This window comes from Larus michahellis, chromosome W, assembly GCF_964199755.1.
Source record: "Larus michahellis chromosome W, bLarMic1.1, whole genome shotgun sequence".
Classification (NCBI taxonomy): Eukaryota; Metazoa; Chordata; class Aves; order Charadriiformes; family Laridae; genus Larus; species Larus michahellis.
In genome coordinates this window covers 20,896,824-20,921,145 of record NC_133929.1, presented here as the reverse complement: position 1 = coordinate 20,921,145, position 24,322 = coordinate 20,896,824, and the positions used below count along the sequence as shown (strand labels likewise).

The 24,322-nt window shown below is 43.9% G+C and overlaps 1 protein-coding gene across 1 annotated transcript in view; it reads left to right on the top strand.

Annotated features, from left to right (window-relative positions):
* The window catches only part of LOC141735545 (protein mono-ADP-ribosyltransferase PARP8-like), a 157,537-nt gene that overhangs the window by 47,064 nt on the left and 86,151 nt on the right, over positions 1 to 24,322 (top strand). Inside the window, 1 exon segment of the mRNA XM_074568519.1 lies at positions 12,749 to 12,786. Coding sequence (XP_074424620.1) covers positions 12,749 to 12,786 — 38 coding nt within the window.

Here is a 24,322-nt window from a genome sequence, read left to right as displayed (position 1 = left end):
CATCGAGTCCAACCATACACACACAAAAAAAACCCAAAACCAACCAAAAAACAACCCCTACAATCTCTGCCACTAGAGCATGCCCTGAAGTGCCAAATCTAGACGCTTCTTAAATACCTCTAGGGATGGTGACTCAACCATCTCCCTGGGCAGGCTGTTCTGGTGCCTGACCACTCTTTCAGTAAAGTAATTCTTCCTAATATCTAATCTCAACCTCCCCTGCCACAACTTCAGACCATTTCCTCTGGTCCTGTCATTATTCACCTGGGAGAAGAGGCCAACACCCACCTCTCTCCAACCTCCTTTCAGGTAGTTGTAGAGGGCAATGAGGTCTCCCCTCAGCCTCCTCTTCTCCAAGCTAAACATGCCCAGCTCTCTCAGCCTCTCCTCATATGACCTGGTCTCCAGACCCCTCACCAGCCTGGTAGCTCTCCTCTGGACGTGCTCCAGCACTTCAATGTCCCTCTTGTACAGAGGGGCCCAGAACTGAACACAGTACTCGAGGTGAGGCCTCACCAGTGCCGAGTACAGAGGCACGATCACTTCCCTGCTCCTGCTGGCCACACTATTCCTGATACAAGCCAGAATGCTGTTGGCCACCTGGGCACACTGCTGGCTCATATTCCACTCAAGAATGACATGATGTTAGCTGTCTAATTTCCAACCCCTCAAGACTCTCAAAGGAAAAAATCCGATACTCTTTCAGCTGAGCAAGCCGGAATTCGAACTCTTCAGGCAATCTGTCAGAGCCCTGGTCAGGCCCCATGTTGGACGCCAATAAATCTGTTGTGGTTTGGGCTGGGCTGGCCACTAAACAAACAACAGACGCTCTCTTTTAATCTCTCTCTCCCTTCTCAGAAGAGAAGGGAGAGAAAATAAGGGAGAGAGACTTATGGGTTGAAAAGAAAACTAAAACTATTTTAATGAAATATTAATAATAAAAAGAAAATAAAAGAATATTAATAAGAAAATAATGAAATATATACAATATATACAAAACCAATATTGAGCTCCCAGGATGATGATCATGTCACCGGCAGGCACTGGGAAAGTCCCAGACTGGACTCAGCGATGGGTGGGAACTGGATTCCGGAACGCACGGATTGGGATCAAAGGCAGATGAACAGACAGGGTCCTCCTTGGACACCAGCCATTGACGAAAGAGACTGACCCCTTTGATCCCTCAGCTTTTATACTGAGCATGATGCAGATGGGATGGAATACCCTGTTGGTCAGTTTTGGATCACCTGTCCTGTCTGCTCCTCCCCACAAGTGCGACCCCTTTACACTCTTCTGCTTCCGGCCCTCCAACTTGGTACATAACAAAGTTAGCTGACCTTGGTTGTTATAGCAATAAGCAGGAGCCTCTCTGCGTACCATTCCTTGGTATTAACTAAAAACATCAGACCTTATCTGCTAGAAGCAGAAAGCAGACATTCTCTGAAGAATATGCCATTAATTTCAGTGAGTTAGAAGAGGCTTAGCTGAAAAGTAAAATTACTGAAAATAAAATTGATTCTGTTCTACCTCAAACCAGGATAGTGAACTTACTAGAAGTTGTCATGCTTTTTTCATTGGAAGCTTTGCAAAAGGGAAATGATTGAGTTGCGGTCTTCTGTATCCCCTTTATTTGAATAACATGCTAAATCAAGCGGGGCTTTATGAATAACATTCACCATTTGTTTCAGATGCACTTTGTTTGTGTGAAAGGACCAGTAGTGCAATTATTCTTAGTGACAAATGCAAACACAGAATAACTGTTCCTCCAGGTTATGTCAAGAAATAAAAGCAGTGTCATTTTTGACATATTGACACTACTCATCTCTTTGGAATAGTTCTCATTTGTCATCAACAGATTTGCCTGGGACTTTTCAGATGTCATCGCACACACACATTCTCCCAACATCCAGAGGAAAAGATTACTCAGATTCACTTGTTATTTTCTGTATAATTGCAGGTGCACCATGGGGAGTTTTGATGTATAGTGAAAGGAAGGAAGAGTGTGTGGACAAATTTCAGTTCTTTGCAAGCACCTGTTTCTATCTAGCAGCAAAAAATAGTTGTGACTGATGCTGGGTCATCAGTTACTAGATCACAGGGGATACAGAAACTCGTTGAGCTAATGCGTTTCAGAAAGATTTAAGGTGGCCTATATATCTGAAAACAAATTGCTGAGATGCAGATGCGGACATTCAAAACATTTTAAAGGGTACTTAAAAAGCTGTTTAGAAATCCACAAACCTTGTTTTAATCAGGAATCCAGAAAATAGCATGGATGTGAAATGGCTCACAGGCCAGTAGTATAGCAAGCTGCAAATATGAAAAAAAGAAAAAAAGCACTGACCAAAATTTGCACCTTTTGGAATACATCTTGAAATTTTAACAAAGCGACTGAGTACTTGTTTTTAGAAATACCAGGAGCGTGGCAGCAGCCATAAGCCTTGTATTTTCTGTGCAACTTGTCTGTAATCTTCTTTGTCAAGTACTAAAAACTCCCTTGGACTTCAGTAAATTCTGTAATAGAAAAGAAAATAAATTTTAATACAGTGAGAATATTCTTGCTGCCCTTTATTAACAGTTACTTTTTCCATAGCTGTGCTAATATGTGCATGAAAGATTAGGTCCTCCTCCTTTTAATTTTTGTCTTATTTGTGAAGACTTCTAATTCTCATTTCCAGAAGATAAGATTGTTTTTAAGTAATTATTATTTTATTTAATTACATCAGTTTTTATGTCACTGTTTGAAAAAAGGACAAGTCCTCTGCTTCAATAGTTATTTCACTGTGTGAAAGAGCAAAAAGCCCATATATTTATTTGTATTTTTAAAAGCCTTATGCAATCTTTTATTTTCAGAACCATGTCATGTCATGTGCTATCTTCCGTATTTCTAACTCACATGATTCTAAGTACTGTTCGTCTGTCTAACTGTTTGGAGATGCACATCACTTTGTGGTTAGTGTTTTATGCAACTGGAACTTTTTTCAGTTCCATTTATATTTTTGCCACATTACTGGGACTGTATTGTAAAGGTATCATGAATGAATGGAATGCAGTACTTGCTGATCTTTACACTTGTATTTGCTAATAGTATTTACTTCACTCATGAATGTGATTTGCAATACATTAAAAAAGTATGTTATATTATTATAAATGTGCAAATGTATAAATACATTTTAAAAGTCTCCCATATTTTTTACTAAAGACATTATGAAGTGAATAGTAGCAACAGTTGATTAAATAATTTACCTAATAAGAAAATTCAGAATGCTGACATAGTTTTATGTATATTTCTGAAAACGGGCTTCAGTGGAGTGCTTCTTCAGCTGATGTGTGCTGAGTGGGATGGATTTTTTCAAAAGCTCCAGAGTGGAAGAGCAGGATTGCTTTTCCTGTAGCATGACTGCATTCTTTTTTAAGAGTGTTGCGTGAAAAGGTGCCAAGCAGTTTTGGCAGAAAATAAACCCCCTTGCGTTCTAACACTCCTCACCGAGGTGGGAGGCTGGGTGCAGCTAGGTTTAAATTCTGAGTGATGCCCAATTCAGCACTATCAGTCCAATTGCGTTTAATATGTATTAAACTGTTACGATTTGGATACACTATTAGTGGACTGCACCTTCAGTCTAGTCGTGCTCATGAACTAGCACGGCCACTCTCCAGTCTTTGGTCGCGTTCAGTGAGAAAGCGGAACGACTAGCTACTTAAACAGTGCAGTTTATTTAAACAACAGATATATAGGTTCTTAGGATTGCCGGTGATAAATACACTGTCTGCAAAGCACATGCAAATAAAGGTATTGTTAAGTATACAAAACGTGTGACAAAGTTATAAACGATACAGCCTGGCTATAAATGTAGGAAAGAGATTCTCTAGAGAGATTTCTAAGTCCCCGAGAAAGCGCTCGGTATAGTCTAAGTCTTACCCAAAGGCATCCCTATTGGGGGGAAGAAAGGCTCAGCCCGTCGACTGATCCCGGAAATTAGCCATGGAATTCTTCGCGATGGTGTCTTCTCTGGCATCCCCTCTCTCTCGAGCTATTTTTATACTATTTTTTATCTTCAAAGTGGAGTTTGAGTGACTTTAGTCACAAATACTTTTATTATGGTTGGTGTACTCGAGGAGGAGTGGTCGCACCTCGGGGGCGGATAGTCTCCGGGATGGAGGTGTGTTTTGGTACATTGTGGTGAGCAAAGTTCTCACAAAGGACAGCATTTCATCAACATTTGACGAAATGTTGGCTCGGGTAGCGTGTAGGCCGCTTATCTGTTCCATAGTACCATCTCGTCCCCATATCTGCTATTTGTCACAAGGGAAGGCCACGGAACAAGCGCGTTCCATTCCATCCCTCGTGTAGTTTTGCAAACAACCTTGTACAGGGAATCGCAGATGTTGCATTCTTTGCATGCCAGCTGTGGCTGTATTCTACCTCAGAAGCCTCTTGACTTTATGACTTTCCTTAATGTGTGAACAATGCTGTACTTTTGTATTCTTGGCCAATTTAGTAATTATTCCACAAAGAGCTCCATAGAAAGGTAATGAAGTGCTTAATAGCACAGTAGTTGTACATACCAAGTGATGAAGTATTTTGCTAATTGACTTGTTCATAAATTGTCAAAAAACCTAACATTTATCATTCACTCATGGTTGTGACAATTAAGCACCAAAAGGAGAGTTTGTATTAAGTTTCTTTGGCTTAACTGTAAGTAATATAGAAGTATTTTTTGCTTATTTTTCAACTGCTTTTATAGTGGTTTCTTGGTGTTGTGTTTTTTTGTCCTGTTTTCAACATAGAACAAAATGGTTGTCTCCAGAACATGATTTTGGAAGGTTTGTCTTTTGACAGTCTCCATTAAGCAGAAGAGATCTTTTTGCCATAGAAAATTGATGCTTATGGCTGCTGGGTCTCTTCTGCTGTTATTTGCATGCATGTCATCTTCGTACAAATTGGAAGAAAGACTTGATTTTGAAGCCTTTTCCAGTGTGTTTAAGTATTACTGTTGAATTGTAATTATCTTCAGAGAATTTCCTAATTCAAATAAAAAAACCCAAAACAAACCAGAAAAAGATTAATGGATTTTGTTTCTTCTTAAGTATTCCAAATTTTTTGTGTAAATAGCTGTGTGAGTAAACACAGGCAGGACACAGGAACAACCACAAAACCACAGATGAAACGCAAAGAGTAAATTTAATCTTGATACCTCACAAACCGAGGGATCTCTGAAGCAGCACCCAGGCAGAGGCACACAAGCAAGAACGCAGGCACCATGGAGCTCGGTCCTTGCTAGAGAGTTTTTCCTTGTTAGCGAGAGAGTCCTTGCTAGTGAGAGAGAGAGTTCAAACCTGCCGTTCTTGCCTGTATATCAGGGATTCAAGCAGGCATAGTTTTTCACTGTGCTTTGATCTTTTCTGACAGCAGGGCAGGAATCTCAAGCATGTTCGATAAGGTGCCTCTGAGTCCATCACAGGCCTGTTATCTAAGTGCAGATGTTCTACTTGTCAAGCACATAAGCATAAGACTAAACAATGATTAGTGTGATATATGTGTTTCTGACACCCCAGGTGCAAGTCACTTGAGCATATTTACAATCCTCCTCACCGATCTTCCATTACTTTCCCACAATAGCCTACCCAGTTTTTCATCTGTCCAATACCTAAATGCCTTCATGTCCTACCAATTCTCAAGGCACTTGTTCAAAGGTCAGACATTTCAGGAATGCAATTTGAAAGTTTTGTTTTGTTTGGATGGAATCCCACAGTACATATTCTGAAAATCATAATATCCACCCTGTATTTGTGATATGATTTATTGCCAAGCTATTAGGTTTTAAACTGGATCTCAGACCAAGAGAGTGGCTGTGTTCATTGTGGAATTCTTTTGGAACCAATTTTCTTTCATTTGAGGAAAAAGGCTGGTCAGAAGTAAAATAGTAGGAAGGGTCTGGCTTCAGGATCAAATTGTGGTCTTGTTGAAGTAGAAGAGGAGGCTAAAGGGTGTGAAAGTAATAGGAATACATTGAAAGATCTGGAAGCATTTTCAAAGATAAGGAAACAAAGGAGTGATGATGGAAGTGGAAATATTTGCTGTATAAATAGTGGACATTCATGAAATGTTCTGTTATGTGTAGATACTAAAGATGAGTAGTAATTTTGATAATTTATAGCTAGAAATTGGTAAAAGAATACAATTTTAGTTGCATCTGTTCAATTGGACCTTGTTCTTATTCCTTCTTATTTCCTCATCTAGAAGAGAGTAAAAGCATCAGGTCTATATCATGCTGTGCTTTCAGAAATATTATACAGGTCATTAAAAAGGCCCTTTGGTGCAAAGTTCTCACCAGTATAATTTTATTTTTCTTATCAAGGTTTCACTAATCTTTTCTTTAGCTCACCAACTTGTTCAGAAGTTGACCTTGCCATATAATCAATATCACAGTAGCATTTAATCTTATATATTTGTCCATAGCTTACTTTGCTGAGTCTTAGTATTTTTCTTACGGTATAGAGTTTTGTGCATCCTATTAACTTCTTGCATTACTTCATTGATGAGCTAGATCTAGGATTTTGGATATTGTTAACAAAAAATAATCTCTTCTGAATACTGTAGCTCCAGATGCATTAAGAAAGTCTTATTTACTCTCTTATATCTTGTTATAGATTGGCATTAGACTATCATAAGATTCCACATGACAAAAAATCTTGTTTCCTTTCTTCACCAAGTTTGTGAGCTATGACATTAGCATATGGAGCTCTGGCTCTAATAAAGACAGCTAAAACTGGAATAGGAACTAGATCGCAATTTCCACACTTAATAAGGCAGTAAGTCAGTTGTTGCCATGGGACAGAGCTGGTTGAATTGTCATAACCATTCATAGGCATAAATTTTAGACTTGTGTCAGATGCTTCATGCTGTTCCTGCTGTGCAAAACAGCTGGATATTCAGCTTAAAGGATTTCTTTTCTAGAGAGAAACTACAGGTAGCATAGAGTTGAGATAACGTGAATTTGATGGGAAGATACATCATACACTCCAGCTCCAGTGTCACTGTTGTGGCTTTAGGATGCATAACTGATTCTGGAGTTTATACTGTGATGGGTAAAAACTGCATTTCAAGGCACAGGAAACAATCTTAAAATTGATGTAAAGAGATGAAGCCGATACTTTTCCTTTTTATGAAATACTTTGTTGCACTAACTTTTGCTTTGCTACCTTTTTCAGTTTTCATGGATTTTTTTCTTTGCCCAAGAGCTTACATTTTGGGGTAATATTTTGCCTGGTAGTATAATCAGTTTGGACTCTGGACTCCATTTTAACTAGCTTTGAGAAATTATAGCAATGTTAAATGCAGGTGAATCTGCTTGTTCCGTATCAAAATGGGATAGAATAATCTGAAAAATAGCAATTATGTTGTGGATCCCCATCTAGTTTATGAATTAGTTCTCAAAGGCAGATAGACCTTTGCAGGATAATCTCTCTGAAAAAGGAACACATTAGAAAAAGCTTGCAAGAAATGCCCTGTGAATAGAATTGTTCTTAAGTGTACTAGGTTTGCATGGCAAGGTTTTGGTAGCGGGGGGGGGAGGAGCTACAGAGGTGGTTTCTGTGAGAAGATGCCAGAAGCTTCCCCCATGTCTGATAGAGCCAGTGCCAGCTGGTTCCAAGATGGACCCACTGCTGGCCAAAGCTGAGCCAACCAGCACCTCTGTGATAACATATTTAAGAAGGGGGAAAAAACTGCTGGGCAACAGCAGCCATAAGAGAGGAGTGAGAATATGTGAGAGAAACAACTATGTAGGCACCAAGGTCAGTGAAGAAGGAGGGGGAGGAGGTGCTCCAGGAGCCAGAGCAAAGATTCCCCTGCAGCCCGTGGTGAAGTCCATGGTGAGGCAGACTGTCCCCCTGCAGCCCGTGGAGGACCCCATGCCGGAGCAGGTAGATGTGCCCAAAGGAGTCTGTGACCCCATGGAGAGCCCACACTGGAGCAGGCTCCTGGCAGGACCTGTGTCCCCATGGAGAGGAGCCCACACTGGAGCAGGTTTGCTGGCAGGGCTTGTGACCCCATGGGGGACCCACGCTGGAGCAGTCTGTTCCTGAAGGACTGCGACCCATGTTGGAGCAGTTCATGAAGAACTGCAGCATGTGGGAAGGACCCATGTGGGTGGAGCCCCACACTGGAGCAGGGGAAGACTGAGGAGGAAGGATTAGCAGAGGCAACATGTGATGAACTGACCACAACTCCCATTCCCCATCTCCCTGTGCTGCTCAGGGGGAGGAGGTAGAGAAAATCGGGAGCGAAGCTGAGCCTAGGAAGAAGGGAGGGGTGGGGGGAAGATGTTTTAAGATTTGTTTTTATTTCTCATCATCCTACTCTGATTTTATTGGTAATAAATTAAACTAATTTCACAGAATCACAGAATCACAGAAACTTCAGAGTTGGAAGGGACCTCTAGAGATCATCTAGTCCAACTCCCCTGCTAAAGCAGGATTGCCTAGAGCACATCCCTCAGGACTGCATCCAGGCGAGTCTTGAAAATCTCCAGAGAAGGGGACTCCACAACCTCCCTGGGCAGCCTGTTCCAGTGCTCTGTCACCCTCATTGTAAAGAAGTTTTTCCGTGTATTTGAATGGAACTTCTGATGTTCCAACTTGTGCCCATTGCCCCTCATCCTGTCACTGGGAACCAATGAAAAGAGTCTGGCACCATCCTCCTTCAACCCACCCTTTAGCTACTTGTATGCCAAGTCAAGTCTGTTTTGCCTGTGATGGTAATTGCCGAGTGATCTCCCTGTCCTTATCTTGACCCACAAGCCTTTTGTGATATTTTCTCTCACCTATCCAGTTGAGGAGGGGGAGCGATAGAATGGCTTTGGTGAGGACCTGGCATCCAGCCCGGGTCAACCCACCACACTAAGCTAAGGCTGGGGCTCTACATGCTAATATTATTTCAAGCAATACAAAGTTTAGATTAAAAACTCATAAGCAGTGAAACATGACAGCTCTCACTGGTTTCTCATATGGTACTTTACTGTTTGTTAAATAACAAAAATTTTACAAGGCCATTTCTAGTATGAAGTTTGTTCTGACCTTAAGGGTCGAGAAATATATGTACTGTAGAATACCTTCTGCAGAGGGTCTCAGCTGAATAAAACAAATAACATGGTTTTAACTACGTTCATGTAGTTAAAGCAATATAAGTGAACGAGCAAGGATGATGGTTGTCTGGTTAGAATGTGTTTATGGGAATGGAAATAAATTATAATGCTATAAGCTGTATTTATAGCAATGTAACTGCAATAGGGTTGTACAGAGGAAGTGCATTGCCAGAAGGAAAAATCACATCCCTCACTGGAATAATCATGTTGTACTCTGTGGAGGCCAGGCCTAAATTAATTCCAGTTGCATTTCTGAGTACTTAAACGAGAAAGCTGCTTCAGTAAAGGCTTGCTTTGGCTCTGAGAGGATTTAACACTGAGGGGTGTTGAACATCTGCATCTTCGCTGAAGTTTGTGCTTTTTGAAGGTGCCATCACAGTCCTGTGTTTCTGTCTTGGCTCTAAACCTCATTGAAATCAGCGGGAAAATACTTGGGTGGCTGCAGGACTGAAACCTCTTAAGAGACCTTTGTTAGCCTGGTATATCTTGTTTTCTGACAAATCAGGTGCACAATCATTAGGAAGCAGTTTATCCTGAGTGCAGAAAAATGTGCCAAAGTGTGATCATATGTGACAATGGCGAGCTGGGACACAAAACCAAGTTTGGTTCTGTTCAGTAGTTTTATTTTGGCTTTTTGCTTCCATAGCCTGCACATAACTAACATATGATTACAAGCCCAAGCAAAGCACCACCACCTCTCTCTCTGGGGGCTCAAACAATCTATTCTCACCAAATATGAGTTTAAATATATGTGAGAAGAATGGCCTATCTAAAAGGGGATTCCCACAAGAGCTTTCTCTGGCATAATACTTCACTAATACTTCTCAGAGTACACTGATCTGGGGGCACTGAAGAGAGGGCAGCACAGAGATCCCAACACATGCTGAAGATGTAAATTTAGATAGAAAGAAGACAATTAGACATTCCCTTTGGGGGGGGGGGGCTAACAGTGTTAATCACAGAATCACAGAATCACAGAAACTTCAGAGTTGGAAGGGACCTCTAGAGATCATCTAGTCCAACTCCCCTGCTAAAGCAGGATTGCCTAGAGCACATTACTCAGGACTGCATCCAGGCGAGTCTTGAAAATCTCCAGAGAAGGGGACTCCACAACCTCCCTGGGCAGCCTGTTCCAGTGCTCTGTCACCCTCATTGTAAAGAAGTTTTTCCGTGTATTTGAACGGAACTTCCTATGTTAATAATTAAATACACCCAACATAATAAACAAATATTTTGTTTTTTAATCTTTGGTTCGCATCGCCTTTAAATGCTTTCCTCTGAAGTGGCAGCACAGGCTTATCAGATTCTATTATTATTTCCAACATATTACCATTTGATATTGGTTTGACAGATAGATCTTTTATTAATACTGTCGTGGTTTAACCCCAGCCAGCAGCTAGAACCATGCAGCTGCATGCTCACTCCCCTCACAGCAAGATGGGGGAGAGAATCAGAAGAGTAAAAGTGAGGAAAAACTCGTGGGTTGAGATAAAGACAGTTTAATAGGTAAAGCAAAAGCCACACACTCGAGCAAAGCCAAACAAGGAAATCCTTCACTACTTCCCGTTGGCAGGCAGGTGTTCAGCCATCTCCAGGAAAGCAGGGCTCCATCACACGTAATTGTTACTTGGGAAGACAAACGCCGTAACTCCAAACATCACCCCTTTCCTTCTTCTTCTCCCAGCTTTATATACTGAGCATGATGCCATATGGCATTGTGGCATCTGATGCCGCCTCCATCTGAAAAGCATTTGTCATGGTTTTGGCTGGGATGTGTTTGACTTTCTTGCTAGGAGCTAGCTAGTGCTATGTTTTGGATTTGGGATGAGAATAGTGTTGGTAGTGCACTAATGTTTTTGGTTGTTCCTAAGCAGTCAAGGCCTTTTCTGCTCCTCACACCACCCCGCCAGTGAGTAGGCCACACCACAATGTCTAGAACATAGTTTTTGGTAAGAACAGGCCCTTAGTTAACTTCCTGGGGGGGGGTTGGTGGTTTCTTTTTGCACCACAGGACAAAATTCTCCACACATGACTGCACTGAGATATAACATTTCTTTATTTTGGAATATTTTGTCTTTGGCATCCTGGGGTGCATCAAGAAGAGTGTGGCCAGCAGGTCGAGGGAGGTCACCTCCCCCTCTACTCTGCCCTGGTGAGGCCACACCTGGAGTACTGTGTCCAGTTCTGGGCTCCCCAGTTCAAGAGGGACAGGGAACTGCTGGAGAGGGTACAGCAAAGGGCTACCAAGATGATCAGGGGACTGGAACACCTCTCTTATGAAGAAAGGCTGAGGGATTTGGGTCTGTTTAGCCTGGAGAAGAGAAGACTGAGGGGGGATCTCATCAACACTTATAAATACTTAAAGGGTGGGTGTCAGGAGGATGGGGCCAGGCTCTTTTCAGTGGTGCCCGGGGACAGGACAAGAGGTAATGGGCACAAACTTGAGCATAGGAAGTTCCACCTAAACATGAGGAGGAACTTCTTTCCTTTGAGGGTGGCAGAGCACTGGAACAGGCTGCCCAGAGAGGTGGTGGAGTCTCCAACTCTGGAGACGTTCAAAACCTGCCTGGATGTGTTCCTGTGCAACCTGCTCTAGGTGACCCTGCTCTGGCAGTGGGGTTGGACTAGATGATCTCCAGAGGTCCCTTCCAACCCTGTGATTCTATGATTCTATGACATGGACACACATCATGTATTATTTAAATGTGTAGGTTGACACATACAATTTATAGGATTTAGAAGTGGAAAGAACATGAATTATGCAACAGAAAGCTTTCAGCATGCTGCAGAGTTGAATGTTTTGAATGCAAAATGAAGATGCACATTAACCTTAAAAAAACCAAAGGAACTTGATGGGTACTTACATAACTGAGCAGACCATCATGCCTATTTGTCCTGCTCTCAGCAGTGAGTTTAGTGAACATCTTACTGTGTGGTAGGGAAAGCACATGTGGGCTGAGCTGGAGGACTGGGGCAGTATGTTTGTATGTCCATTTTCTGATGAAACAGATGCAGGTAATCCATGTAGTGAAGCTACCCTTTAGTGTGACCGCGTCTCTTCCAAATTTGATTCGAACTCAGCTTGACAGAGAGGTAGAGGTGTCAAATAAGATTGCCACAACTGTTATAAATATGGGTGTTTGATAAGAGGAAGGAGTCCAAGCCATACAGAGCCTTTGCTGAGACTAACAGGAATGTACAGAAGTACTACTGAGCCTTGAGTAAACCCCAGAAACAGACGTAGAGAAAACTGGGCTTTTCTAGTTCTGGTGTTCAAAGAGCAACATTATTTTTTTTAAGCATAAGTACAGACATTGTGAAATATTACTCTAAAGTGATTATAATGCAGTCTTGATATTCTTTTTGCGAAGGTTGAAAAAGGGATGTGCCAATTTAGCAAAGTAAGCTTTCAAAATGGGCATGACACTTTTTTTTTGCTGCATACTTCAAATGCCATCAAAATAGCTGTTACCTTCTGTCCTGGAAACTGTCAGGAACCTATAAATAAACATAAAATAATACAGGAGCAAGAAAAGAATCTTATGCCAGCAGTGAATGTTGTTGTTATTAATTCTGTTGTTTCTTTTTTTTTCTTTTTACAGTGTATCCTATTCAGTGCATGTCTCTGAGGATTACCCAGGTACAGTGCAACGTTCTTGTCCATGACACTTGTATGCATGTTACTGCAATTTGCAATATTCAGATGAGAATATTTGGAAGGGTGTTAATGTCTTCCAGGTGCATCCTTGTGCTAATCATTTTCCATTAGTTGGATTATTTTCATGGTCATTTCTTCTTTTTAGGCATCATTTATCACCTGGGTCAGGGTGAGAAAACCTGGTTCACAAGTTTACAGGGACCGGAGCTTTCTGTGTCTGGAGACAACAGTGATAGGACTGGAAAAGTGCCCAACTCCTCTTTGGCATGGTAGATAAAGCTTGATCTTTCAAGAGGCTGCACAGTCTGGCACAGGGCCAGCAAAGCACTTCTGTGTTAGACCTTAATGAGAATACTTATGTTCTTAAAGTTAAGCTGGTGGACTGTGCACTGACGCTTCTCTGGGTCTGTTGCAGCCAAGGGTTTGTGTATGGGTATGTCTTTGGTAACTTTCGTGGTTTAGCCTCAGACAGCAACAAAGAACCACGCAGCCGCTCTCTCAAACACCCCAGCTCCCCCCATGGCCGTAGGGGAGAATCGGAAGAAAAAGGCAAAAATTGTGGGTTGAGACAAAGGCAATTTAACAGAACAGCAAAGGGAACAAGAAAACAACAATAACACCGACAGAGGAATGTACAAACACCATTACAGTACAACTGCTCAGGACCGGACCTGGGACACCCCAGCCTGCTCCCAAGCAGTGACTTCCTGCCCCCTCCCCTGCTCACATGGGATGAAATACCTGTGTCCCTGCCAGAGCCTGGGGAAAATTAACCCCATCCCCGCCAGAACCAGGACATTATCTACCCCTTAGTCCATACCATCTACGTCATGCCCAGATCTTACAGTTTCTAATTAATTGCCACCACTTCCCCTATCTTTTATATATATATGTACATATATATTGTAATAAACCACCAGATCCCTTAAACAGAAATGGCACTTATTTTATTATAGGGACAAAGTCAATAAAGCAAAAGCACAGCGCTGGGTGCATGACTCAAGTCAGAGGCACACCAGCTAATACTTCACCCACGTCTTATATACATTCAATATTGCATACGTATTCACTATTTTAGGCAGAGTAATTGTTTATGATGATTGATTATCATTAGTCCTTTTTCTCTTCTATTTGTGTGTTTCCTTCTGGCAATTGTTTCTGAGGATCGATGATCTTCAGTTCCCTTTTCCCATGCATCTGTTTCCTTCTGGTAGGATCAGCTCCCCTTTCCCATGCATGTGTTTCCTTCTGGTAGGATCGATTATCATCAACTCCCTTCTCCTATGCATCTGTTTCCTTCTGTTAATCACTTGTGGGGTCTTTTGGAGTTGTTCTCTTTTGTTTCTCTCGGATGTTTTTCTTCATAGCTGCTGTTAGTTGTTATCTTTGAGGTTTCTCATGTTTCCTAATTTACTAAAGGTTAGTTATCCTTATAAGTCAAATATTTATAGCCTTGTTATTATGGCGAAAGCCAACAATACCTTCACTATTTTTCACATATATTCATACAGATATAATACCCTTAGTCTATAAACCATCCCTCTAAAATGTCCGTTGAGTTCATTTAATCCATGACTTTGGACTCCATCTGTTAGAACAGTCTGTCAGGACAGGAGAGATGGTCTGTGGTGCTGGACTGTTGCATGCTGTATTTTGGGAGCTTGCAGCTGATGTTTCCGGTGCAGCTCATGCCCACGGTCCATGGGTGGAAGATGTAGATCTCAATGAAGTTGCTGGGTGCCAGCTGCTGAGGTCTGATCACATCACTGCTGCACTTCACTCGGTTTTTCATCAAAGTCTATTTGTCATTAGTTTGGGTGATTCTTACTGTAGTACAGCTGATAGCATTTACAGTAATGAGGACATACAGTGACAGGGTTATTCAGCAATTAACATCATACAATTTGATTCATTGGCAATTCTCGCCCAAAATCAGATCCCCATGAGGTACACATCGGACCTCCCCATCCTTCCACATCACCCACCAAGTGCACCCAGGTCCTTGGGCAAAAGCAATCCCACGGATGGGTTTGCCTTTGCCTGAGGCAGGACTAACCCAGACTGTCTTCCCTAACATATTCTTCATGTGCACTACGGGGACTTTATCCCCTTCTACAGTATGTGGACGTTTTCATTGGGCAGGGCCAGCTTGATTGGTAGATCCCCTGGTGTTAATTAGCCAGGTAGCCTTTGCTAAATGTACATCCCAATGTTTTAAGGTCCCACCACCCATTGCTCTCAGTGTAGTCTTTAACAGTCCATTGTATTGTTCTATCTTCCCAGAGGCTGGTGCATGATAGGGGATGTGATACACCCACTCAATGCCATGCTCTTTGGCCCAGGTGTCTATGAGGCTGTTTCGGAAATGAGTCCCGTTGTCCGACTCAATTCTCTCTGGGGTGCCATGTCACCACAGGACTTGTCTTTCAAGGCCCAGGATAGTGTTCCGGGCAGTGGCATGGGGCACAGGGTATGTTTCCAGCCATCCGGTGGTTGCTTCCACCATTGTGAGCGCATAGCGCTTGCCTTGACAGGTTTGTGTCAGTGTGATATAATCAATCTGCCAGGCCTCCCCATATTTATATTTCAGCCATCGCCCTCCATACCAAAGAGGCTTTAACCGCTTGGCTTGCTTGATTGCAGCGCATGTCACATTCATGGATGACCTGTGCAATAGTGTCCATGGTCAAGTCCACCCCTCGGTCACGAGCCCATCTATATGTCGCATCTCTCCCTTGATGGCCTGAGGTGTCATGGGCCCATCGAGCTATGAAGAGTTCACCCCTGTGTTGCCAGTCCAGATCCACCTGAGCCACTTCAATCCTAGCAGCCCGATCCACCTGCTGGTTGTTCTGATGTTCCTCCGTGGCCCGATTCTTCAGTACATGGGCATCTACATGGCCTACTTTCACAACCAGATTTTCTAGCCAGGCAGCTATACCTTGCCAAAATTCAGCAGCCCAGATGGGTTTGCCTCTGCGCTGCCAGTTGCCCTGCTTCCACTGCTGTAACCACCCCCAGAGAGCATTTGTCATCATCCATGAATCAGTATAAAGTACTGGCCATTTTTCTCATTTGGCAAGGTCTAGAGCCAGCTGGATGACTTTCACCACACAAACTGGCTCGATTCACCTCGTCCTTCAGCGGCTTCTGCAACTTGTTGAGTAGGACTCCACACAGCAGCCTTCCACTTGCGATGCTTTCCCACAATCCGGCAGGACCCATCAGTGAACAGGGCATACTGTTTCTCATTATCTGAGAGTTCATTATAACATGGGGCCTCTTCCGCATGCGTCACCTCCTCCTCTGGTGACATTCTGAAATCCTTGCCTTCTGGCCAGTCCATGATCCCTTCCAGAATTCCTGGGCGACTGGGGTTTCCCATTCGAGTTCGCTGTGTGATCAGTGCAATCCACTTACTCCATGTAGCATCAGTTGCATGATGTGTGGTGGGGACCCTTTCTTTGAACATCCAGCCCAGCACCAGTCAAGATGCTAAGAGGAGCTGTGCTTCTTTAACAACCACTTCCGAAGCAGCTCGAACCCCTTCATATGCTGCCAATATCTCTTTTTCTGTTGGAGTGTAGCGGGCTTCGGATCCTCTGTATCCCCGACTCCAAAACCCTAGGGGTCGACCTCGGGTCTCCCCTGGTGCTTTCTGCCAGAGGCTCCAGGTAGGGCCGTTCTCCCCGGCTGCGGTGTAGAGCACATTTTTAACATCTTGTCCTGCCCGGACTGGCCCCGGGGCCACTGCATGGACTATTTCCTGTTTGATTTGTTCAAAAGCTTGTCATTGCTCAGGACCCCATTTAAAATCATTCTTCTTCCGGGTTACTTGATACAGAGGGCTTACAATTGGACTGTAATCTGGGATATGCATCCTCCAAAAACCCACAATGCCTAAGAAAGCTTGCGTTTCCTTTTTACTAGTTGGTGGAGACATAGCTGCTATTTTGTTGATCACATCCATTGGAATCTGACGACGTCCATCTTGCCATTTTATTCCTAAAAACTGGGTCTCCTGCACAGGTCCCTTGACCTTACTTCTTTTTATGGCAAAACCAGCTTTCAGAAGGATTCGGACTATTTTATTCCCTTTCTCAAAAACTTCTTCTGCTGTGTTTCCCCATACGATGATGTCATCAATGTATTGCAGATGTTCTGGAGCTTCACCCTGTTCCAGTGCAGTCTGGATCAGTCCATGGCAAATAGTGGCGATAGATTCCACCCCTGGGGCAGTCGATTCCAGGTGTATTGGACGCCCCTCCAAGTGAAAGCAAACTGTGGCCTGCACTCTGCTGCCAAAGGGATTGAGAAGAATGCATTTGCTATATCAGTCGTGGCATACCACTTGGCTGCCTTGGACTCCAGTTCATACTGGAGTTCTAGCATGTCCAGCACGGCAGCGCTCAGCAGTGATGTGACTTCATTCAGGCCACGATAGTCTACAGTTAGCCTCCACTCTCCATTAGATTTTCGCACTGGCCATATGGGACTCTTAAAGGGTGAGCAAGTCTTGCTGATCACTCCTTGAACCTCTAGTTGACAAATCAGCTTATGTACAGGAATCAGAGAGTCTCGGTTAGTGCGATATTGCCGCCGATGCACCGTTGTGGTAGCAATCGGCACCTGCTGTTCTTCGACCCTCAACAACCCCACAACAGAAGAATCCTCCGAGAGACCAGGCAAGGTAGACAACCGTTTAACTTCCTCCGTCTCCAAGGCAGCTATGCCAAAGGCCCACCGGTACCCTTTTGGGTCCTTGAAATGCCCTCTCCTGAGGTAATCTATACCAGGGATGCATGGAGCCTCTGGGCCAGTCACAATGGGATGTTTTTGCCACTCATTCCCAGTTAGGCTCACTTCTGCCTCCAGTACAGTCAACTCTTGGGATCCCCCTGTGACCCCAGAAATACAAATGGGTTCTGCCCCTCTATAGCTTGATGGTATTAGGGTGCACTGTGCACCCGTGTCCACTAGAGCCTTATACTCCTGTGGGTCTGATGTGCCAGGCCATCGAATCCACACCGTCCAATAAACCCGGTTGTCCCTTTCCTCCACCTGGCCGGAGGCAGGGCCCCTCTAATCCTGGTCATAGTATCCGTTACTCACTTCTTGCAGAAATGACTTGGAAGTTCCTTCAAGAGGATCAGAAGCAAGATCAGGCCTTCTGCTCTGTCTGGGGAACTGCCCGCTGGAAACTGGGGCAGCACTTTTCCTGGAGGGATCCCCTTTTGTGGTTGTTCTTCCTTGCAACTCCTCTACCCGTGCCCATAGGATCGCAGTAGGTTGTCCATCCGACTTCCTCGTGTCCTCTCCGTGGTCACGCAGGTAGAACCACAGGGTGCCTCGTGGTGTGTATCCTCTGTACTCTCTCTCTCGAGTGGGGAAATGCCTGTTCCTAATAGCTGAGATGCTGGCCCATACAGGTGGGGTTTAGGACATATTGTCTTCAAGTTGCTGGACCTTCCGCGACAGTTTCTCCACAGCTGAGACAAGGGGGGAAGAGAGACTTTCTTCATATCGCCGGAGCCGGCCAGCCACCTCATCCACCATTGGTCCCTCTTCGCCTTTCCATTCCATTACTGCCAGTGAGTTGGCATATGACGATGGTGCGCTCCGTACAAACTTCCGCCACATGGGCCTTGTGCATTGCACCTCATCAGGGTCTGTGGGTAAGTCTGCATTGTCCAAGTCATAATAAATAATCTCCCGCACGGCTAATTCTCTCAGGTACTGGATACCTCTTTCCATGGTAGTCCACTTGCTTGGGTGACATACAACATCCTCACTGAAGGGGTACCTCTCCCTCACGCCTAACAGGAGTCGTTTCCAGAGGCTGAGGGCTTGGGTCTTCTTCCCAATTGCCTTGTCAATGCCCCCTTCCCTAGACAGGGACCCCAGCTGCTTGGTTCCCTACCCTCTAATTCCAAACTACTGGCCCCGTTATCCCAACACCAGAGCCGCCAGGTGACAATGTGCTCGCCTGAAAGTCGGCTGAAATCTTTTCACATATCTCGCAGCTTACTCCGGGATAGGGATCGGATGATTATTTCTGGTTCACAGAATCACAGAATGGTAGGGTTGGAAGGGACCTCTGGAGATCATCTAGTCCAATCCCCCTGCCAGAGCAGGGTCACCTAGAGCAGGTTGCACAGGAAGACATCCAGGCGGGTTTTGAATGTCTCCAGAGATGGAGACTCCACCACCTCTCTGGGAAGCCTGTTCCAGTGCTCTGCCACCCTCAAAGGAAAGAAGTTCCTCCTCGTGTTTAGGTGTAACTTCCTATGTTCAAGTTTGTGCCCATTACCTCTTGTCCTGTCCCCAGGCACCACTGAAAAGAGCCTGGCCCCATCCTCCTGACACCCACCCTTTAAGTATTTATAAGCATTGATAAGGTCCCCCCTCAGCCGTCTTTTTTCCAGATTAAAAAGACCCAAATCCCTCAGCCTTTCTTCATAAGAGAGGTGTTCCAGTCCCCTAATCATCTTGGTAGCTCTCTGCTGTACCCTCTCCAGCAGTTCCCTGTCCTTCTTGAACCGGGGAGCCCAGAACTGGACACAGTACTCCAGGTGCAGCCTCACCAGGGCAGAGTAGAGGGGGAGGATGACCTCCCTCGACCTGCTGGCCACACTCTTCTTGATGCACCCCAGGATGCCATTGGCCTTCTTGGCCACAAGGGCACATTGCTGGCTCATGGTCATCCTGTTGTCCACCAGGACTCCCAGGTCTCTTTCCACAGAGCTGCTCTCCAGCAGGTCAGCCCCCAACCTGTACTGGTGCCTGGGGTTATTCCTCCCCAGGTGCAGCACCCTACACTTGCCCTTGTTGAATTTCATAAGGTTTCTCTCCGCCCAACTCTCCAGCCTGTCCAGGTCTCTCTGTATGGCGGCACAGCCTTCTGGTGTGTCAGCCACCCCTCCCAGCTTTGTGTCATCGGAAAACTTGCTGAGGGTGCACTCTATCCCCTCATCCAGGTCATTGATGAATATATTGAAGAGGACTGTACCCAGTACTGACCCCTGGGGAACGCCACTAGTCACTCACCTCCAACTAGACTCTGTGCCCCTAATCATGACCCTTTGAGCTCTGTCTTTCAACCAGTTATCTATCCACCTTACTGTCCATTCATCTAGCCCACTCTTCCTAAGCTTCCCTATGAGGATGCTGTGGGAGACCGTGTCGAAAGCCTTGCTGAAGTCAAGGTAGACCACATCCACTGCCCTCCCCTCATCTATCCATCCAGTCATGCCATCGTAGAAGGCTATCAGATTAGTCAGACATGGTTTCCCCTTGGTGAATCCATGTTGAGTACTTCTGATAGCTTTCTTTTCCTCCACATGCCTTGAGAGGACACCCAGAACGAGCTGTTCCATCATCTTTCCAAGGATGGAGGTGAGGCTGACCGGCCTGTAGTTCCCCGTCTCCTCCTTCTTGCCCTTTTTGAAGACTGGAGTTACATTTGCTTTCCTCCAGTTCTTCCTTTTCCTCCTGTTCTCGTGATGGCCCTGGTTCGTCGTGATCCCTTTCGATGCGAACTGATTTCTTCGTGTACTTCTTCTTCTGTATAGGGACAACTGATACCAGTACAGGTTGGATTTTGCATTCAGCTGCAATGTTTGCCACCGAGGTTTGAGTAGCCGCAGAGCCTGTCACCAGGGTTGGAGTAGCCTCAGTGCCTGCCACCGGGGTTGCAGTAGCCACAGTGTCTGTCGCAGGGGTTGCAGTAGCTGTAGCGTCTGTCGGCCTGGTTTCCCTCTCTTTCCCCTGAGGGTGCTGCATAATATTGAGCAGCATTTGGTAAATACTTGCCAGGGCCCAGCACAGTGCGGGGAGTTGTGCCTCTCTAGAATAGCCACAGCATTTTCCCTTCAGATATTCTACTACTCTGTCAGGGTCCTGTAGTTGTTCAGGGGTGAAGTCCCAGACCATTGGAGGTGAGAAGTTCTCTGGGTACCTGCCCATGTTCTCCCACATGCCATGCCACCCCCGACTATCCAGACTCAGAGCAGATCTCTGGGTGGTAGTCTTAAATAGTCGCTTAACCCTAAACAAGACCTGGAACACATTCAGGAGACATAACACTAGGAACATGCTGGTTTGAGCATCCCAAGGGTATTCAAAATTCTCAAAAGCTGCCATACCTGACCCGAAGGAGAAAAGGGAGGCAAAAGAGCTGGGGAAAGTGTCCCGCCCTGTTTCCCCCATAGACTGGGTGTGATTATTAATAAATTCTGAGAGACAGCACCCAAGGTATGGGCAGGACAGCAATACTACATAAACACCTTGAAATAACTGTCTGAACAGTGATGTTATCTTATCATAAGTTGATATTACACAGGACAGCAAAATGATAATCCTGATCCCTCGCCCAGAGGTGATAAACAGCATCTTGGGGAGTACATAAGCCATATAGGAATTTACATAACACAGCCATGAGAACAAACCAAGTAACATGGTGACCAGCAACCATTTAACTAATATAATAAATGCACACAACAAATTCGATTAAACAAGCTCTAGTTGGATTCTGTTGTTATCTCAACCCTTCGAGCCCCACATTGGGCGCCAAAAAGGACTGTCTTGGTTTAGCCTCAGAAGGCAACAAAGAACCACGTGGCTACTCTCTCAAACACCCCACCCCCGCTCCCCTCACAGCCATGGGGAAGAATCAGAAGAAAAAGGGTTGAGACAAAGGCAGTTTAACAGAATAGCAAAGGGAAGAAGAAAACAACAATGACATGGATAAAGAAATGTACAAATACGATTACAGTACCACTGCTTGGGACCGGACCTGGGATACCCCAGCCCACTCCCAAGCAGCGACTTCCCGCCCCCTCCCCTGGCCAGCTCCCAGCTATAGACTGGGCATGGCTCACGTGATATGGAATACCTGTGTCTGTGCCAGAGCCTGACGAAAATTAACCCTATTCCCACCAGAAGCAGGACAGTAACATAAGCTTGCAAAGCAGTTCCCAAATGCTCAATCCTGCCTCCCTGTCATACCTTGAGCTGGGTTGGCAAAAGTATTTGTGTTACCATGTGGCCGACCCAGACAAAGGAAGTTGTCTATATGAAAGATAACCAGGAAAGAGCAAAAGCTAGTTTTCAGCTAGCTTGTTTCCCTGATTTCCTTCACAAAGAGACTGCACAGATACTTCAGGTGGCACCGAAGTTAGCAGAAGCAGGAGAGGGAAGTGAGGGTGAGGGCAGACAGGCATTGTGCAAGTAAATGTACTTGGTAGTACTGTTGGATTGCACCACATCATTGTGTATTTTGCACCTGAGAGTATTTAATAGTGTAAATACCGTGAATGATATGAAACCCTCTGGCCTTTTTTGATCATTATCCGTAACATCTCTGTAATATTTTTAAAAGAGATATTTCTTGTTTCTTTTAGAATCTCTAAAGAAGCGAGGCTTTGATCTTCTTCACTGATAAGCAGGAGTAGACTATGTCTGTTCAAAACACCAGAGTGTTTGAAGCAGATGCAGAGAGAAATCAGCATCAGCAGTGATGCTAAATACAATGGATTATGTGAAAGAATGCTCACAACCTTTTTGAGAGATTTTTTTTTTCACCAATAAAAACTGGAGGAAAAACTGCTACTAATAATAATCTATTCAACATGTAGTAAGCAGAGAAACTGAGATTCATAAAATACACTGTCATACTAGTGATAAATTGATTCACTAATTACTCCATTGACCCGACAATGAAAGGAGGGACAAATAGTTGAAAAAAATCTGCATCATATTTTATTAATGGTTTGTTTTATTAAATGTCAGTAATGGATTTATTCATTTCAGGGATTAAGCTATTATGAAGCCACTGAACTTGATCTCTATGAACCCCTAAACTAAATGTCAAGCTGAAGCACTGAACCAGCAGTTATTCCTACAGCACATAAGATCTCATCTCCTGGCAAACTCTTCTGACTGACAGACCTCAAACTTCCCTTACGGATGCTGTTTGCAGCATGCCCAAGCCTGAGTGACTGGTGGCTCTAAAACCTAATGAATATTCTCTGACATATATTTTAAAGCCCTGTATTTTATTATTATTTTAAAGGCAGACAGAACTGGAGCTAACTTGGTGAGGAAGGGTAAAACAGCTGTGCGTGTTTACTGATTAGAAATCTAACCCTTCAAGCCTTTGGAAGAGCTGATTTCACTCATATCTCAAGCTTTTGCAGTGTGTATGTGCTTTGTGATGAAGAGGTGTTTAGTGTGTTAGGATAATGATTCTTTGCCAATTTACAGCTTTGATCCTAAAAATACTTGCTTTGACTTGGTGAGCCAGATTTGTCTTCTCTCTTTTTGCTAAATCTCTAACTTAACATTACTGATGACTGTGGCTACCTCTTCTCTGGCATGTATTTTAAGGGATGTTTCAGGGACATGTCGAGGTGTGATGGTGTCAAGCCTGGGAAACTCTGTGCTGGTATCCTCAACTGGAAGATGATCATTAAGTATTGCTGCTAGTTGCTAGAGTTCAGAGCAGCAGATGCTCATCAAATTAAATTTCTCACGGGATGATAAGTCTTTACAGATCAAGGTTTAAGTCCATTAGTGTGTAGCTATATGAAAGTCATATCCTTTGGAGATTAAGAGTGTGTAATACACATTGGATCAAATTTAGAAATCTGTGAGAAGGCTGTCACAGTTGATCATCAGATAATTGCCAATGTATGCAATAAATATATGAAAATAGAAGAGATTAAGTTACCATACAAATGATGTTCATTCAGCCAAAAGTGATATCACCACAAATAAATTTTAGGTATTATAAGAAGAGCTTTGGGTACTGTGTATACTCTAGCTCCATGCATTGTTGTTATGTATGCAGTGTCACCTCTTTGGCATTGATAACAACGTGTAGCTATTGCTGAATTGCTTCATAAAGCATCAAAAGATTATAAACAGATGAGCGTTAAATCATATCTATGGGAACTGTAATATAACATGACAACTTTCAATAATGGAAGGTGTTTGAATGTTTCATAATTATGAGTGAAAGCTAAAAATATGCTCACGAAGGCACACTGAAGAAAATAGGAATAGTGTTGGGACAGTAATGTCTCAAAGTTATACATACATTGCTGAAATTGTGAAAATATCACTGAAAATTTTAAAGGCAGGTAATATCGGTACCAGCAAAATATCTTTGTAACCATTTTCTCATAACATTGACACAACTGGGGAAAAATAATGCTCCTTAGGAGCAGTTACAGAATATAACATCAGTGAGTAGACTAAAGTTCCATTAATATGAGTGGATCATGACTCCTGTGAGAACCATTACAGCAGCAAGCATTTTGCTATTGAATATATGTTCTGAGTGATACGTGTTGGCTGCTGTAGTCTTTTATCCCAGTGATTTGTGGGTTGCACAGAAACATCCTTTTCTTAGACCTTGTTAGATTGCATCAGAGACAGAGAGAAGTTTGGCAGCAAGTGGTTTTTTGCATCCCTCCACTAGGTCCAGGCAAACTCTGCTTAAGAGGAGAGGTGTTTC